Genomic DNA, 17,728 nt, shown 5'->3' on the forward strand with positions numbered 1-17,728 from the left:
GCTAACCCAGAGGGGTCCCAGGACAAGTGCCGCTCTAAAGGTAGCATGCATTACAACCCTGAACATGCTTTCTGCTGATCCGGACAGAGTCAATCACACATGAAGCATAGCACAGTACAGACCTAAACAGAATACTCCAATACCTCTATACCACAACCACAGAGAAAGACGTGAAAACAATAAAGAATGTTTGCTTTTTTTGAGACTTCATACGTAACTTATCGGTTTGTTTATAAAGCATAAAGATAACAAGGGACAACTACTGTACGTAATGATTTGCATTAAACTGGAATAAATATGGGAATCAATTTAAAGTGCTTTTTAACTTGGTGACAGTCAATCAACTCAATCAGCATGTTTTATTTAATTGACAAAAAAGGAACTAAACTGTCAGTTAGTTCTCAGATGAAGGGAGATTAGATAAGTTCTTACATTTTGTTTTAATTCCATACTTTGAGTCCATTTTGATGGGAGATGAGAAATGTGAGCCGAGAACATTTTTGCTCTTTTGTTTGCGTTTTTATGATGTCAATCAAGGCAACCCTCACGCAGAGAAAAGGAGAAATTGCACATGAATGGTAGGTGCTTCACCATACAATTTGATGTTTCAAACTGTGCAGTGTTCCTTAAGCAATTTGCTACCATTGTAAAAATTAATTAAAGACAAATTCCCTGTGAATAGCTTTTGATCAAAAGAACTATTAGGCTCAGTCCTTTATGCTATTCCTTTTTTCCTTCAATGGCTTCACATTAAAATGTCAGTTTACTAATTTGAAGTCTTGCAGGCATGCTTATTGGCTGAACCATAGGTGGTGTGAGAGCTGTTATTAGTGCAGTTGGACAGAAGGTCGGAGATGCATTTTAACAAGGCTGGTCTTGACTTGGCACAACGGTGTGCTAAGAGGTAATCAGGACCGAGTCGCTGCGCAATTTCTTTCTTCGTGGTGAGCAATCAGCGGTGGAAGAGAGGCTAAAGAATTTATTCAGCCCGACCAGAGCGAGAATTCGTCAAGAATTAGAGAGCAGCTTCGGCACAAAATAGACCCTGACTGGCGATCAAGAAACCACGACAACAAATCAGTCGAGTTACCAGGGGGAGAAGAAATCAGATTTGCTGAAAATTCTCCCACCAAGAGAGAAGAGCCTGGAGACTTGATTAAAAAACCTGCATGAACTTTGGACTTGGGATCATTGTAGAATCCTCCAAGATTATGCATTTCACAAGCCAAGATATTGGTGCCATAAAAGTCATACTGTGTAAAAATGTATTGCAGAAAACCAATATACACCCCACATGAGCATTGTGAGATGCAATCTAGGCCAATCCCTTAAGAAGTCCCACCCACCAAGTGTCCCCCATTTCACCTGGTAGTGTTACCATTGACATTCATATAGGCCTACATAAGAGATTGAGTGATAGCTAGCATTACAAGAACATAAGCAGAGAATAGGGCTTGGCGATATAGCTAAAACAAACTATTTTGTCTCAATATTTTACAGCCTTTTGGCAATATTTATTATATGTGAAAATGTATAAAATTACTTATTTTTTTTCACCCAAACAGCCATTGTTGCCAGGTAGATTAACATTTTTGTTCAATAGAAGATACTACGTTTATTTATTTTTTTAATACCAACTTGGAACCGAAGTACTGGTTCTTTTGACATAACTAATGCATCGTAACATTGTTAAATCAGAGTTTTGAATTAATAAAATTTTCACAATCTTTTTTATGGCGAGCATATATACAATCATTGCAAATACTGTATATCTGGAGCAATTTGTATATTGTCCATCCCTAGCAGAGCGTGAATATTTAATATTCCATTTCTTCATCTAAATTTGGCCATTTGTCAAACACACTTGCCTAAAATCAACTTTAGAATTAGCAAATATACTGTAGCTTCAGTAGCAATAGCTAGTATTCGAATAGCTTTCCTTTATTGCTGTTGTCGTCACCTGCACCATGGTTGATCATGGCCTGCATTTAAGCATTGAGCTCAGTGTTTGTGACTGCATTGCTGAAAAAGAAAAAACAGCTTAAACCAGCCTAAGCTGATTTGCTGGTCTTACCTGGTTTAAGATGGTCTAACTGGTCTCCCACGCTGGTCAAGCTAGTATTTTGCTCACTGACCAGTTAGTCTCCCAGCCTGACCTTATGAAAAGTGCCCAAAACTCCTTTTAAAACCATCAAAACAGGCCAGTCATACAGCTAGGCCAGGCTGGAGAGCTGGTCTACCTGGTATAGCTGGTTGTCTGCCTGGTCAAGCTGACAACTTTCCAAAAGCCCTCTAAAACCAACAAAAAAGGACCAGCCAGGCAGTTTGGCTAGGGTAGGAGACCAATCTTAGGTTGGTTTAAGTAGTTTTTTCCAGCAGGGTGTTGTAACGTCCTCGTGCTCGTCGGGTAATCCTGACTCGCTCTGTTCGTTTCCCCTCTCCTTTGCACTGGGCGTACGAGCAGTGAACGGTGGCTGGTCTACATGGGCCACATGGTCGGCCTGCAGTGCTGTCTGCGGTCGCGGGTGGCAGAAGAGGAGCCGAAGTTGCACCAACCCTACTCCCCTGAATGGCGGGACGTCCTGCGAGGGCCAGAGCATCCAGAAAAGTGCCTGCACTGCCACCTGTCCAGGTAACGTCCGCCAGGCGTCCGTCTTTGCAGAGTAGAACTAGTTTAGTCTAATGGCACCAATAGCTCCCTGTTTGAAATAGCTACAAGGGTGGCTAGCTTGCTTGGCTTTTTGTGCTTATGCAAAACTTTCTCTTTTTTTCTTTTGAATCCATTGAATTATAGCTGAACCTGTGCTTGTGTCTCCATTCTGGCCATTGTGTTTCTTCTGATTTATTAATTATTTTTTTCGCTCTGTGGTACCACTTGCTGCTTGTTGTTTTCTGTTCAGTTCTAAGCTGGCGGTGGAAATCTGAAAAGGTTCATCCTTTACACAAACACCGAGGGATATTTATGCTTCTGTGTATCTCGCAAATATAAGCATTAGCAAATTAATTCATGTTAGTGTGCAACGTTAACACTTAAGGAGTGTCATGCAAGATTTCATCCCCCTGTAAAATCCTATCCTCCTTGGACCCCAAAGTAATTCTATTGGCTGAAAGATCTTTTAATAGATACTCCATTTGGTGCCAAAATCTACAGTATGTAAATGTAATGAATTAAAAATGTATCATGTAATTTTTTAGCCTAAATTTCCAATTAGCCTGCTAACCCTTAAAAAAAACCTAAACTAGTTGCAAATTTGCATCAGATTTGCCCTTCATTATTTTCACGTGAAAATGAGCTATTGATTCACCGTAAATGTCTAGCAGAAGTTTGCAGCTCTTCACTGGTAGTGGTGAACCTCCGAAATACCTTCGGCAAAAATGGATAATTTACTGCAAGTTTGCCGCAAATCTCATTTGCATGTGAAGATGATCAGTGACGAAGTTTGCAGCAAATTTGCCATAAAATTACCATACCGCTAAACAATTAACCTGCTAGCTTAGCATACAGCTAACTGATTAGCCTTGTCAAACACACACATCTCAAACTAATTTTAGAATTAGCATTGCATCAGTAGCATTAAGAAACCTGTTTATGGACTTTAGGCTGTTTGCATTTGCTATCAAAGTAGCAAATTGGGACATTAATATAGAATGTGTGCTCACTGGTTTGTAGTCATTTTACAATGGCTTTGAATGTGGCTTATCCCATCAGAATGTATAGTTAGAAACAACAGTTTTGTAAACAAATATTTATGTCACATATTAAACCGGATAACTGTTTTATACACATAGCCAAATTAAAAATATCTTGTTTTATTTTTTAAGTTGGTTTGCATTCTAATCAGTTAGCCTTCTATTTTGGCACACTGCTAGCCAATTAACAGGTTAGCATAGCATACAGCTGTCAGAGTAGCCTGCTAGCCTCGCATACACTTACCGTATGCAGGTAGCTACATAACGACTATTTATTTGAACTATTTATTATTTGTAGCTTCCCCTGCTACAAAGGACAACTAAAAAGGCTAGTCTGAATATTTAGAACAAGACTGCAATGACGTGACATGTTTTTTAAAATATATTTCCAACGGCAACCTTTTAGGGTCCATGGGGATTCTGCAATGGCATAGACTCTTGCACAACAACGGCACCACTGCTACTTCTGCTTTCAAGGGCTGAAGTAAAGAGAAGCGAAGAGGAAGCAGGGAATGGCATGGCTGGTTTTCCTCAGTATTTATTGATCAGGGGCAATTTGGAATGGAAGTCAGGCCGCTTCATTTACAGACAGACATTAGACTCTGGTAAATGGGGTGGAGGGGGGAAGGCATTCTTTTGATTACTGTGATAGGCCCGTGAGTGCATTTCAGCAGGGACAAAAATGGCATTATGCAGGCACTGCTGACTGGTGGAAAATATCTACGCTTGGTAAACAGGAGAGGAAATCGAAGCTTTTGTCAGATGTTGCTCGTCCCCCTCCCTCTCATCCCTCTCTTCCTCCACTTCAGAAGTGATAGGGTTGATCTACTTAGGCCAATCTCCTGTTTCATAGTAAAGCATGCAGTGAAATTTAATAATACTCCACCTTTACACTGCTATGTAAGTAACCTTTTCTCAAAATATGGTGTTTTGATGAGCAAAAACACAATACATGGAAGCAGGCTTCTGACAGTGCTTCGTGGGGATGGATTTCTTTGGGGGAGAAGATACATGGAGAAAGACAGGACATTTCTAAGAGAGAAGTGACAAGGTAGAGAGTTGGGGCTGTAACTAACAACTATTTTGATTAATAATTTATTATCATATATATTTTGATTAACTCTTTTTAATTAATTATTGTAGTAATTACATTTTACATGTTCATTACAAATATATTTACATATAGGACAAAGGTTTTGGTCAAAAAGAGGCGATTGTAGAGAGAGCCCCAGGCAGTGGCCCATCCTGACAGAAGCCTAACACCACCCCACCCCCCACCCCCCCCCATGTGCCCCTCTCAAATGTGTCACTTGTGTTGCACCATGCATCATTTTCACATTCAGTCTGCACAGACAAAATTATTTTTGCTGGAAATGTTCATCATGCTTAGTAAGGACACAGTGTAAAAGAGAGAGAAAGCAAGTACAAAATAGGGATAATGGAGGTTCACAGCAGAGTCAAAGGCTGATTTTTTGATAAGGGTCATGCTCAGCGAGAGGGTTGGACAGTGCTCCCATGGTGACTTTATTCCTCACTGGGTCTTGTGTATTTCTTGCACACCAACTGATTAATCCTGCCATGGGTCGCAGTTAGGGGGCCACGGTGTCCTGGCCAAGGATGACTTAGTTGTGTTCCAATCAAAAATGGGCACCTGCCTCCTTTAGTGTGCTCACCAGAGGAGTTCCAAATCCTGTCAGTGAGACAGAGAATGAGAGACAGTGACCATCCTGTTCCATTTATCACCATACAAAGACACACACGGACAACTGCAGGCTCTAAAAATTACATCTGAGACTTCATCCCGATTTATCAAAACGTGACTCCTGACTGCAGGAGGTATAAATCATCATTTACTGACTAGCTGCAGATAAAGGCAGCGTGTTCCCAGAGCACAGTCAGACGGCAGCGGACAGAAAGAGAAACAGACAAGCTTTGATAAACAACCCTTTATGTTAGTCCATCACCGCTGCTCTACTGATCCTCAGGAAAGGGCGACTTTATAGGACTTGCCGTGATCCTTCTGTGTAATGTGCCAAACATGTGATGCCTTGTGAATGTTGATGAAGCTGGATTCTTTTTGGAATATGATTACGTTGGAATAATATTTCTAAGGCACTCAAAATGCTATCCTTAGTAGAGTGTTGGGGAGCGACTAACTGAAAGCAGTAACATTACTAACTTGACTACTTTTTTAGCAGCAGTAAACATGACAGTAGCTTAGCTGTTTTCAAATTGGAGTAACTTTAAAAATGTCTGTTACTAGCCACTGGCTGGTAAATGTTTAGATTTCACAGACCAGTGATTAAGTAGCACAGTGGTGAAGAACTTAAGCACTGAGATACTTTCACTTCGTGTTGAGATAAAAGTTTGGTTTGACACCGTGTCATGTGTGTCCAAAGATGCGATCCAAGCAATCAATTTGTCATTGAATAATGTCTCTTTTAATACACTTTCTGTTCTTTAGTCAGTTTTTGATCAAACACAACCAAAATAGAAACATTTCTAATCACACATTGCAACAATACGATAAAGAAGCCGTGCAACATATCTTTCGTTAATGTGCGCTAAACCAAAACGCTTCCGCCAGTACCACTTGTTTTAGCATTTGTTCTACATAGCAATTTAAATCATTGTTAATAGCACAAATTAGGAATGTAAACAATAAAAATATAAGAAAAATGCATATAGATATACTGTATATATTAGGGCTGTCAATCGATTTGCCGAATAATTAATCGAATTAATCACAACTAATTGCATACATAAATATTTGCTAAGAAAGCCCCTCAAATAATAATAATTCAATATACAATAAATAAATCATTATAAATAGTAATATTTAAATCACTCTTTTTCTTTAACATTTTCTTTTTGTATTTCTGTTTCAAAAGTGGCTTTTTCTTTGCAATTCTTCCCATAAGTCCTGCACCCCTGAGTCTTCTCTTTACTGTTGAACATGAAACTGGTGTTGAGCGGGTAGAATTCAATGAAGCTGTCAGCTGAGGACATGTGAGGCGTCTATTTCTCAAACTAGAGACTCTGATGTACTTAACCTCTTGTTTAGTTGAACATCTGTCCTTCCACATCTCTTTCTGTTCTTGTTAGAGCCAGTTGTCCTTTGTCTTTGAAGACTGTAGTGTACACCTTTGTATGAAATCTTCAGTTTTTTGTCAATTTCAAGCATTGTATATCTTTCATTCCTCAAAACAATGATTGACTGATGAGTTTCCAGAGAAAGCTGTTTCTTTTTTGCCATTTTTGACTTAAGACATGCCAGTCTAATGCATACTGTGGTAACTCAAAAACAAACACAATGTTAAGCTACATTTAACAAACAAAATAGCTTTCAGCTATATTCTAGATTTGATAAAAAATGACTTTTTTCAAATAATGATGGTGCTTTTTTTTTACATCAGTAATGTCCTGACTATAATTTGTGATCAGTTGAATGCCACTTCAGTGAATTAAAGTACCAATTTCATTCCGAAACAGCAAAATCTGAAGATTATTCCAAAATGTTGGCTGCCAGTGTGTGTGTGTGTGTGTGTGTGTGTGTGTGTGTGTATATATATATATATATATATATATATATATATATATATATATATATATATATATATATATATATATATAAATACAGACAATTAAAAAGCATTACATTATTTAGGCACACAAGGTAAGCATTAAAAAGGCAATACATATTTTTTTTATTTTCATATTATTGAACATATGCCTATCATTAGCCTAGAGACAGTTCACAGCAATCCATTTTGCAATTGAATTTGTCAATTAGTCCGAGATATATTATGGGTGCTTGTCTAAGGACGCGCCAATGTACAACTGTATCAGACGGATCCTTTCGGAGTGTCTTGGTTGCACTGTGTCTTAAACATATAGTTTATGACGCATATATAAATGCAATATAATATGTGTAATTTGAATGCATGGAATTTGTACAAAATAAAAAGCTAAAATGTGTCAAATGATGGAAAACTAATGATAAAATAAAATGTGTATATAGGTAATGTTCCAAGTGAAAAGCTCCCCTGTAAAAAAAAATCAGCTGAGAGAGAACCTCCTTCATATGGAAGCAAATCAACGTTATAACTGAAATATACCCAAATTAATCATAATTAAAACATTATCAGAATCAAATCGAATCAAGAGCTTATGATTTGCTATCCAATCAAATCAGGAAATCTGTATCAATATCCATCACTAGTTGCTGCCGAGGGAACAGAGATAATGACCAAATGCTCTTGCACTTTCTCTCATATTGAGAAGTGTGATTTCATTTTAGCCATTTGGATTGTTCTTTAAAATATATATTTTTAAATAAAATACAGAAGTCCTATTATACTACACAGTTTGCTTCTAAAGTAAATGTATTTTGTTTTAAGGATGTTTAAGTAATTTTACTGGAAACAAAATAGCCTACTGATTAAGAAAATGAGTTTTGCAGTGTGTTGACCAGGTTGAGTTTCAAAGTAGCTTCTCTGTATCATGAGATGGCTTATCGCTTCTTCCACTCTCTCTGTTTCCTTCTCTCATGGAAAATGATTACCATAGTCTCAAGAATCAATAGTACTTAGTGTCTTTTTCTTCCATCCAATCTTTTTTTTTTAAAGGAACAAACCAAGTAACTTAACACAATTGGCCAATCAACTAGATGAGCTCAAATGTGAAGAGTCTAATGTAATAAGAGGCTTTTAAAGGGCTAATTGACCCTGATGGGCCTCTTGTCCAATCTCTTGTTGAATCACAGGCTGGTTAGCCCTTTAGCATGATGAAGAGCTGCTTCATCTTAACCCGACACATCAGAGACATCACGCAACACAATCACCTTTCACCAGAGAGCTTTGTGAATTGAATCTGCTCTAAAGTGAACAAAACCTAATATTGAATGCAAACTCTGAGACATCTTCACAATCCAACTCTTTTCGCTTTCATGTGATTTAAAAGCTTAGAGCAAGAGCTGATTAATTTGGATTCTAAGCTTTAAAACATGTTTAATGGCACTTGAGATTAAATTGAAATATTTCAAAGGAGGAACGCAACAAATGGCAACATTGCTAAATGTCTTTTCTTTTGTCTCCCATTTTTCTTTCATTCGTGAATGCATTATCATTAGAATGATACATTCAGTGTGGACTCCTGCCAGTGCCTCAACTTATGGAGAACAAACTGCCCTTCCAGCTTATGTTGCACTTTTTTTTCAGCGTTCTGAGGAAATGTTTTCCTCTTCTCTAAATGCCAGGCTGTTCTGCTTTACTTTATCTCTTCGTTTCCCCCCTTTACTTGTATTTATTTTTTGACAGATAAAGTGTTGGTATATATATATATATATATATATATATATATATATATATATATATATATATGTATATGAATTAGGTTTGGAATAAGGTTCAGCGCCAGGAAATGAAAATCTTACTTTTGCCTTATTTTATTTTTTTTAGTAGCTAGTGCTAGTATCTTTTCTCTTTGGTTGTACTCCTTTGTCTCCCATCACCTTGAATCTGTTTAAAAATAAGGCTGGGCAATTGTAACATATCTCTACTTGTTCGGGAAATGAGGATGGCACTGGATTTCGCCTCCTGGTGGATGCCAGCGGCTCCTCCATCCCCTGGCAGATAGCAGTGGCTCCTCCGTCTCCTGGCAAACCGCTCCAGTTTCATCCAGCCAACCTCTCCTCGGCATCGTGATCCTCCGTGAGCAGCGATGGCTCTCTGACAGCGCATCTTCTTCCAGTCCCAGGTTTCGGCCCAGTGTAACAGTTCGGGAAAGGAGGATGAGGAACTGGATTACAATCAACAGACTTTTAATTAAACACTGACAAAGACTTAACATAAACAAAAGTGCTCCTTTTGTCTCTCTCCCACTGATTGAGCTACTCAGCATCACGCATGAATCATCTTGTCCCAGCAACGCCCTCCTCCTCCTTCTCATCACAACAATATAGCAAAAAACCTTTTTCTCAGTATTGTTCAGCCTTTAGCTGATATTTATTATATATCTAAAAAGTTTTTTGTTTTAGTTTTTCCTGAAAATGTCTTAATTTTATTTTATATTTGTCCAGTTAGAGAAACATTGTGTCCGCTAAATAGCCATTCTAGCCTTGCAGATTCAAAATGTTCTATACAAGAAATAAAATACAGAAGAAAAAAAAGTTCATTATAAATAATCAAGTCACAATTATTACAAAACACAAGAACAAACTATAGTTGATTAAATGTATTTATATATACTGTGTATACTGTATGTTAAAGTCAGGAGTTTACCTCAGCCTAATATATTTACACTCAGTTTTCCACAATTCCTGACATTTAATCATAGAAAACATTCCCTGTCTTAGATCAGTTAGGATCACTACTTTATTTTAAGAATGTGAATGTCAGAATAATAGTAGATAGAATTATTTATTTCAGCTTTTATTACTTTCATCACATTTCCAGTGGGTAAGAAATTTACATAAACTTTGTTAGTATTTGGTAGCATTGCCTTTAAATTGTTTAACTTGGGTCAAATATTTTTGGGTATCCTTCCACAAGCTTCTCACAATAAGTTGCTGGAATTTTGGCTCATTCCCCCAGACAGAACTGGTGTAACTGAGTCAGGTTTGTAGGCCTCCTTGCTCACACATGCTTGTTCAGTTCTGCCCTCAAATTTTCTATCGGATCGAGGTCAGGGCTTTGTGATGGCCACTCCAATGCCTTAAGCCATTTTGCCACAACTTTGGAGGTGTGCTTGGGGTCATTGTCCATTTGGAAGACCAATTTGCGACCGAGTTTTAAGTTCATGGCTGATGTCTTGAGATGTTGCTTCAATATATCTACATAATTTTCCTTCCTCATGTTGACATATTTTTTGTGAAGTGCACCAGTCGCTCCTGCAGCAAAGCACCCCAACAACATGATGCTATCCATGCTTCACATTTGGGATGGTGTTCTTCGGCTTGCAAGCCTCACCCTTTTTACTCCAAACATAACAATGGTCATTATGGCCAAACAGTTACATTTTCGTTTCATCAGACCAGAGGACATTTCTTCATAAAGTAAGATCTTTGTCACCATATGCACTTGCAAACTGGAGTCTGGCTTTTTTATGGTGGTTTTGAAGCAGTGCCTTCTTCCTTGCTGAGCAGCCTTTCAGCTTATGTCGAAAAATTTTGTTTTAATGACTTCAACCTAAGTGTATGTGAACTTCTGACTTCAACTGTATATATATACATATATAAAATAAAATAAATTCTGCAAAAACATTTTAATGCATGACATGATTTCACTGTGAAACTTACTGTAAAATGTTTTAATAATGATGCAAAAAAATCATACAGTAACACTCTTGGTGGTGTTTTTGTTTTGGCGACTGACGTTTGAATCAAAATTGTAGTATTTATGGAGCTCTCATGTTCACAAGTCATGAGACAAAGAGGGATCCTAAAACTATGCTACATACACAGACTTTAGGACATTTAATAGCCAAATAAAAGGCACTTTAAAATCATTGCGATGTACAGAATGGTGATGATTCAATACCACCAGCAAAGCAATCGTAAACAAATGGTGAATATTGGAGACTGTATATTGTCCAGCCCTTCTCAAAGACATGCTTGCATAGAAGGTGTATTGTCATGTACTATAGTTGTAAATCCAGTACAGCTAAAATTGTGTCATGTTTTTGCCAAGGTGCAAAAATATTTTATTTGTATTTATTTATTTATTTTTGCTTTGCTTTGCTTAACACGTTTTCAGTGTGAAAGTTCACTAAGCTACCTTTTTGGCAAGCACTTCAGCCAAGAAGTTTGATTTTCAGTAACATGCTTTCCAGAATCTTTAAATTCAGTCAGTTCCCTCTATTGATTAACCCATTGATCGTTGTGTTAACGTTGCATTATATACTTGAATAAAAAAGAGGCAACAGAATATAGTGACATCACAGCCTATTGAGAACTGGCCCCAACCTCCCTGGCTCAGACCCCATGAATCAACTGTAATCTTGTTGTCTCAGTTGTATTGAACACGGACTGTTTAGGACCAGGCGAGATTACAGATGTGAGTGTTGACTCAGTCTCGTCCCCACTGATCTAAAAGGTAATTGTGTGCCTCTCCCGGTCGCTTACTGCTCAAGGACGATTCAGGTTGAGGCGTCCAGCATTGGCCATTGTGATTTTGAGGAACGGACAGTGGAAATGGGTCTTCCTACAGTCCTTGTAAAGAGCAGTTGGATGCTCTTTAGATGTGCCCTTGACAAGGCGTTCAAATAGACCTGCCACTGTGTTATTTTGTTACAGGCACCCTACCTTGACACGTCACACACACACACACACACACACACACACACAAACATCAACAGACACACACACACCTCTTTGCACCTAGAAGCTGGAAGATTGGAAATCAAAGATATTATCTTAATGGCAGGGAGTCTAGAAAGGACAATTATTTGTCTGGTTTGGGATAAAACACATTGTGGTTTCTTCACTTATGTTAAGCAGGTTTAAATCCCCTTGCTGTGTTTCTTTAAAGGGAACTTGGCCATTAGTGTCTATTTTTCAGCTCATTTTCATTACGTTATATTTGGTTGTTTAAAGTCAACATGAAATCAAAATTTACCCTATTTACTTTCATAAAGTCATATTTGCTTTTTGGGATTTTACCTTTCCTTTAGTGTGTAATATAGATGTTTGTGCATGTAAAAGGTCTGCCAAGTTACAAAGCACCAAGTCAACGCCAAAGGGAGTAACTCTCTCCCACAGAAATCACTGCTTCTGAACTGCCTGAAACACCTGGTTTTCCGTCCAGCCATTACTTCTGTGACATAGCTACGTCCCTATGTAACACATTTGTATAATGTGTGGGATGTGCTGCTTAGGAAGCCTCGGGAGCTGAAACTGGTAAGGGGCATTATATTTCCGTCACACGCTCTAAGCGGTTGACCAATCACAACAGACTGGGCCAGTTGACTAATCAGAGCAGACTGGTCTTTTCGGAATGGGGGGCATTAAAGAGACAGGAGCTAAAACGGAGCGTTTCAGACAGAGGGTGAAAAGAGTTGCTGCTGCAATGTAAATTATGAGAAAAATAATGTGTTTTTTGAACATTAAAGCATATAAACCTATTCTAGCAGATCACCAAAATACAATTATGAACCTGTCAATTAGCATAATATGGGCTCTTTAATACACTTGCATGGCCTCAATTTATATAATTTAAGTGGTCTACATTTAAACAAAGAAAAAGGGTTGTCTATGGAATTTTTCTTCAAACTGTAGAAACTTGCTCCATCCCTAAAACAACTTTATTTCAGGTTGAACTATACATATGAATACATAACTATTAATATTATTCCAATAATATTTTTTTCTTATTAAACTTATGTAACAATGGCAACTTTTTTGTAAACCAAAATGATGTGCTTCATTACACATTTGGCTGCATTTTCCCATTGAAATGTCCAGAGGGGGGGCTGCCAATAGAGAGTGAAATGATGTTGTAATCAGACGAGGTTCTTAAGGTGACTACTATCTTTTAATGAGTAAAACGTACCTCCCTAACCTAAAACTTTAACCTAAACCTAACTTATAATGTTTTAAAAGCAAATTCTACACGAAAAGTTCATTTACTGATGCAACCACGTCATATCATGTCACTTCTATGTCACTTTCGCGGTCTCCAAGTCCAAAGTCCAACACTCTATCAAGTGAGATACCGCAGAAGTTAATCATATTGAAATAAGTTTATAAATGTAGGTAGGTCTGTAATACAAGCATTAAGATTTATAATTTTTTTCAAATCATGTGCTAGAGTAAAAGTGTTTTGATATAATAACATAGCAGTGTGCAGTGTTGGCTAAATTACTCAAAATACAGAATCCACTACATATTAATTAATTATTTATTTAATGAAATCAGATTACTTTTCTGGTGCTTTGTCTAAAAAGTAATCACGTTATTTCTAAATCAGTTTTCTGAGTTTTTTGTGGGGTTTTCCCAGATTTCCGCTCAAATTCAAAACATTTATGTCCTCCTCATTCATGTCACACACCCTTCAGCGATCATAGAAACGCTAACAGACATACAGTACATATGAATTCATATTTTAAATGTATTACACATATTACTTTAGCACATTAACTTACAAATATAAAATGTAATGTGTTACACTACTTTTGAAAATCGGATACACCCAACACTGGCAGTGTCTGAGTAATTGTGTTAAAAATAAGTGTTTATAAAGCCATAAACAGCCATAGTACCCGTAATTTGTGTGAAAGTGAATCAAATGCATGCTTGTTGTAGCGCCTCTTGTGTTCATTTCACCAGGAAACTGAAGCAAAACAGAGAAAGTGGCATGTAAAACTCAGTTTGCAAAAATGTAGTTATAGTAGCGTTCATTCTACGAGACTAGTTTGGGAATTTTAGCCATTTAATATACATTTATTTATTTATTGGCCTAAACTCCAAATTATTAGACGTCTGTTTTTGTTTATAATTTATTTACAACAACAGAACATGTTCTTTCTTAAAACTGATTTTAAATACATTTCTAACAAGCAAATACTGTGAGTGAACGCTGTCTGTGACTGACTGTGTCTTTCAGCATTTTTGAGCATTATGATGAGCAGTTGGAGAAATAGATCCAATCATACACAACAATTTGCTTATGTTGCTTTCTGGGTCTCTATTTTAGTAAAAACGTTTTGTATTAGTATTTTTAGTATTGTTTAGTATTTAAATCAGTATCAGAAAAATTTATACTTTATGACTGATCCGCACTCCCTAAAGCTAGTGTGTAAAGTAAATTTTTAAAGCTACTGTTGTAGGCAGCCTTTCTATATCCCCAAGTTGTTTCTTATAAAATGGCTTGCGAATGGAGTTTCACACTGCAATGTCTATAATGCTGCCAGTGTTTTAACTGCAGCTTTTTACTTTATAAATATCTGTATCAAGACTTCCCCTTAGGTGGCTTTGTGCAGCTTTTCTGAGAGAAGAAAAGAGAATCTCTTCTCTCTTTTCCTGCTGTTGATCTCTCATAACCTGCCTTTTAAAATTCACCCAGAGAATCAGAGACAGGAACACGATTAATTTTGTAATATATTCATCAAGCATTAATTCATAGTTCAGTCAGGCTTGCGTGATGATATAAATCGGTCTGCTCACAAATTGGTCCACTCAATGGCAAACAAGGACAATTAATTTATTGGTTTAGCTGTCTCTCTGCCAAACGTTTGATCAAAGCTGCGTCAGCATCTCTCTTAGATGTACTCCACACATTCTTTGTTAGCCAATTTACATACGGGTATCACAGACAGTCACGCAATCTGTTTTGTTTACATTAACTGCATGTTTTTACCATACAATTCTTATTTAATCGTAAAAATCTATACGTCATTAGAAAGGTCTAATACTCCTGCTTTGATATTTAGCCACTGTTGCACAATAGATATGTTACAAAGTTACATTTCTTAATTTATGTCAATATATAAAAACATCAAATGGAAAGTTATGAAAATGAAACTGTATTAAAATGCACATCACTATTAAATGATTTACAGTAAATTATTTTTGATTTCTCCCAAGCAGGCCTCAGTGAACCACATCTAATAGAACATTTATTCCAAAAGTAGTCAGAAAGTTATGACATTATGCCTACCTCAGTGCCCACATGACAGGGTCTTTCGCATACCATACTAGAATATTAGCCTTATAAGCTCAGTATATAGCATGAAACTAATAATTTGACTGAGGAGATATGTTCTAAATAAATAGACGATTAAATCTTGCATCAGGTGCATGAAGGATTTTTAAATAAACTGCCTTTTGCCTCATTCTATGAATGGAATCTACATGAGATCAATAAAAGACACTGTTATTACAACCAGGGCTGGACTGGTAATCTGGTATACTTGCCATTTTCCCGGTGGGCAGATGCACTTTTGGGCCAATCAGGGGCGGAATGTCCATCGTGAGAACCGAGCGGGCCAGTGGTTCGGCTGCGAAATGTGCCGAATGGGCCACGATAAGCAACAATGTGCCGCCACGTTGTGCAGAACGGACCACAAAATGCTGCAGCGATATGCACTATCGCGACCCCCCCCCCCACACTCAAAAACAGTAGGCCCTCAACCCACCCCCCCCCATTTTCTCTTCCCAGTCCAGCCCTGATTACAACTCAGTTATGATTGGAAGTAAGATATATTCTCTAGATTGTGCGTAATTTGTCATGTTTACATTCTGCATTCATGGTGCTAATACTAATGGCTAATGCCATATGTGGCCATAATCACTTGACATGGTCTTGGAAAATGTTTCGTACAACTCAAGAGTTTTAAAGTTATCATCCTCAAATTTGAAATAGAACATTATCAAACTTGTGGCTTTAACTCACATATTTTATTAACATGGATCTACCAGGTTAGTGTTACATACTGTACATATTCATAGCTTTTCTAACTATTTTTCTTTATGACTTTTGAACAACAAACTTTCAAGTGTATACTTTCAAAAGAGACCACAATTATTCCTGCAATACCAAAGGAGTGATGAACTACAGCCATTGTATTTGAAGTAGGTCCTTTTTAGGCTTGTGCTCAAAACAAGGGGCCACAAGGCAACTGGCTTTAGTATGCATATTATTCTGAATTTAATTATAATCTCGCTCTGCCTATTTAAATACAAGAACCCACTCTTGACTACCAGGCTATGACTACATAATGGCATAATTTATAATTATATATGATGGATAACTTGATCATCTCTCATATCATAGTACTATTGTTTGGTTTGCTGTGCTGTGACCTGTATGTGAACCTTTCAGAATTTGTATAATTTTAATTAAGATGCAGATGCAGAATAGTCATTTGAATTTTAATACAAGGAATTTATTAGCCTCCTAAAATTAAAATGGAATGAAATTCATTGAAATACACACAACTGTTGCAGGTACGTTTAAAATTTTATAATGCATTACATTTTTTAGTATGAATTGCTCATTAACATATTATCATACACACAGGGTTGGGAGCATTACTTTTGAAATGTATTCCACTACAGATTACAGAATACATGCTGTAAAATGTCATTTGTAATGTATTCCGTTATATTACTCAAGGTCAGTAACATATTCTAAATACTTTGGATTACTTCTTCAGCACTGGTAGATTTTTTCACTTGTTTTGACAATAAAAATAAGTAAGACAAAATACACATGTTAAAAATACATTCTCTGAAAAACCTCAATATCTCAAGCAGTGTTGTTTCTAAAACTATATAAATCAAATTGATCTTGTTTTAAGGATTATTTTGGAAATTTTTACAGGAAAACAATTAAAAAGATTATTATCAAGAATATGATTTTTGCCCTAATATCAAAGGTCTTACTAGAAAAAAAGAAATTATGATCCAACATGAATTTTCTTGATAAATAAATATGATCGTGTCTGGTAATGTGTGCATGTAAAATGGCTAGAAATAGCATTTTAGCTTAGCGTAAAGCTGACAATTTACACAAGGTTTATTTCTATTTCTTCTGCTCCAAACTCACTTCAAACGTAATTCTCTGTCTGCTCATATGAATATAACTCATCATAAGAAAGTGTTTCACTGCTGTTCAAATGCACTTTGGATCGCATCATTTATTTGTATAAATGTTTTCCAGCTGAAAGCACTAAATATTAAATGAAACAAATAACAATAAAATGCAAAGTAATCTCTTCAGTAATCAAAATACTTTTAGAATGTAACTGTATTCTAATTACCAATGATTTCAATTATAACTGTAGTGGAATACAGTTACTTTGTATTTTAAATACATAATCCTATTACATGTCTTCCGTTACTCCCTAACCCTGCATACATACAACATATGGGGTATTTCTAGAAACATTACTTTAATAATAATAATAATTCATATTAATATTAATAATATTAATAAATACATATTTATATTAATTTATTATTAAAATTGCTGTTTGATATGCTTCCTAAACACTCTTAAGAAAAATGGTTCTAAATAGTACCAAATAAGGGTTCTTCGGC

The 17,728-nt window shown here is 36.6% G+C and overlaps 1 protein-coding gene across 1 annotated transcript in view; it reads left to right on the forward strand.

Moving 5' to 3' along the window:
* Positions 1 to 17,728, forward strand: part of unc5a (unc-5 netrin receptor A) — a 323,606-nt gene that overhangs the window by 226,744 nt on the left and 79,134 nt on the right. The window contains exon 6 of the mRNA XM_052149893.1: positions 2,465 to 2,632. Within this exon, the coding sequence (XP_052005853.1) occupies positions 2,465 to 2,632 (168 nt within the window). The remainder of the gene's footprint in view (positions 1 to 2,464; positions 2,633 to 17,728) is intronic.

This window comes from Xyrauchen texanus, chromosome 19 (genome assembly GCF_025860055.1).
Source record: "Xyrauchen texanus isolate HMW12.3.18 chromosome 19, RBS_HiC_50CHRs, whole genome shotgun sequence".
In the NCBI taxonomy this organism is placed as follows: domain Eukaryota; kingdom Metazoa; phylum Chordata; class Actinopteri; order Cypriniformes; family Catostomidae; genus Xyrauchen; species Xyrauchen texanus.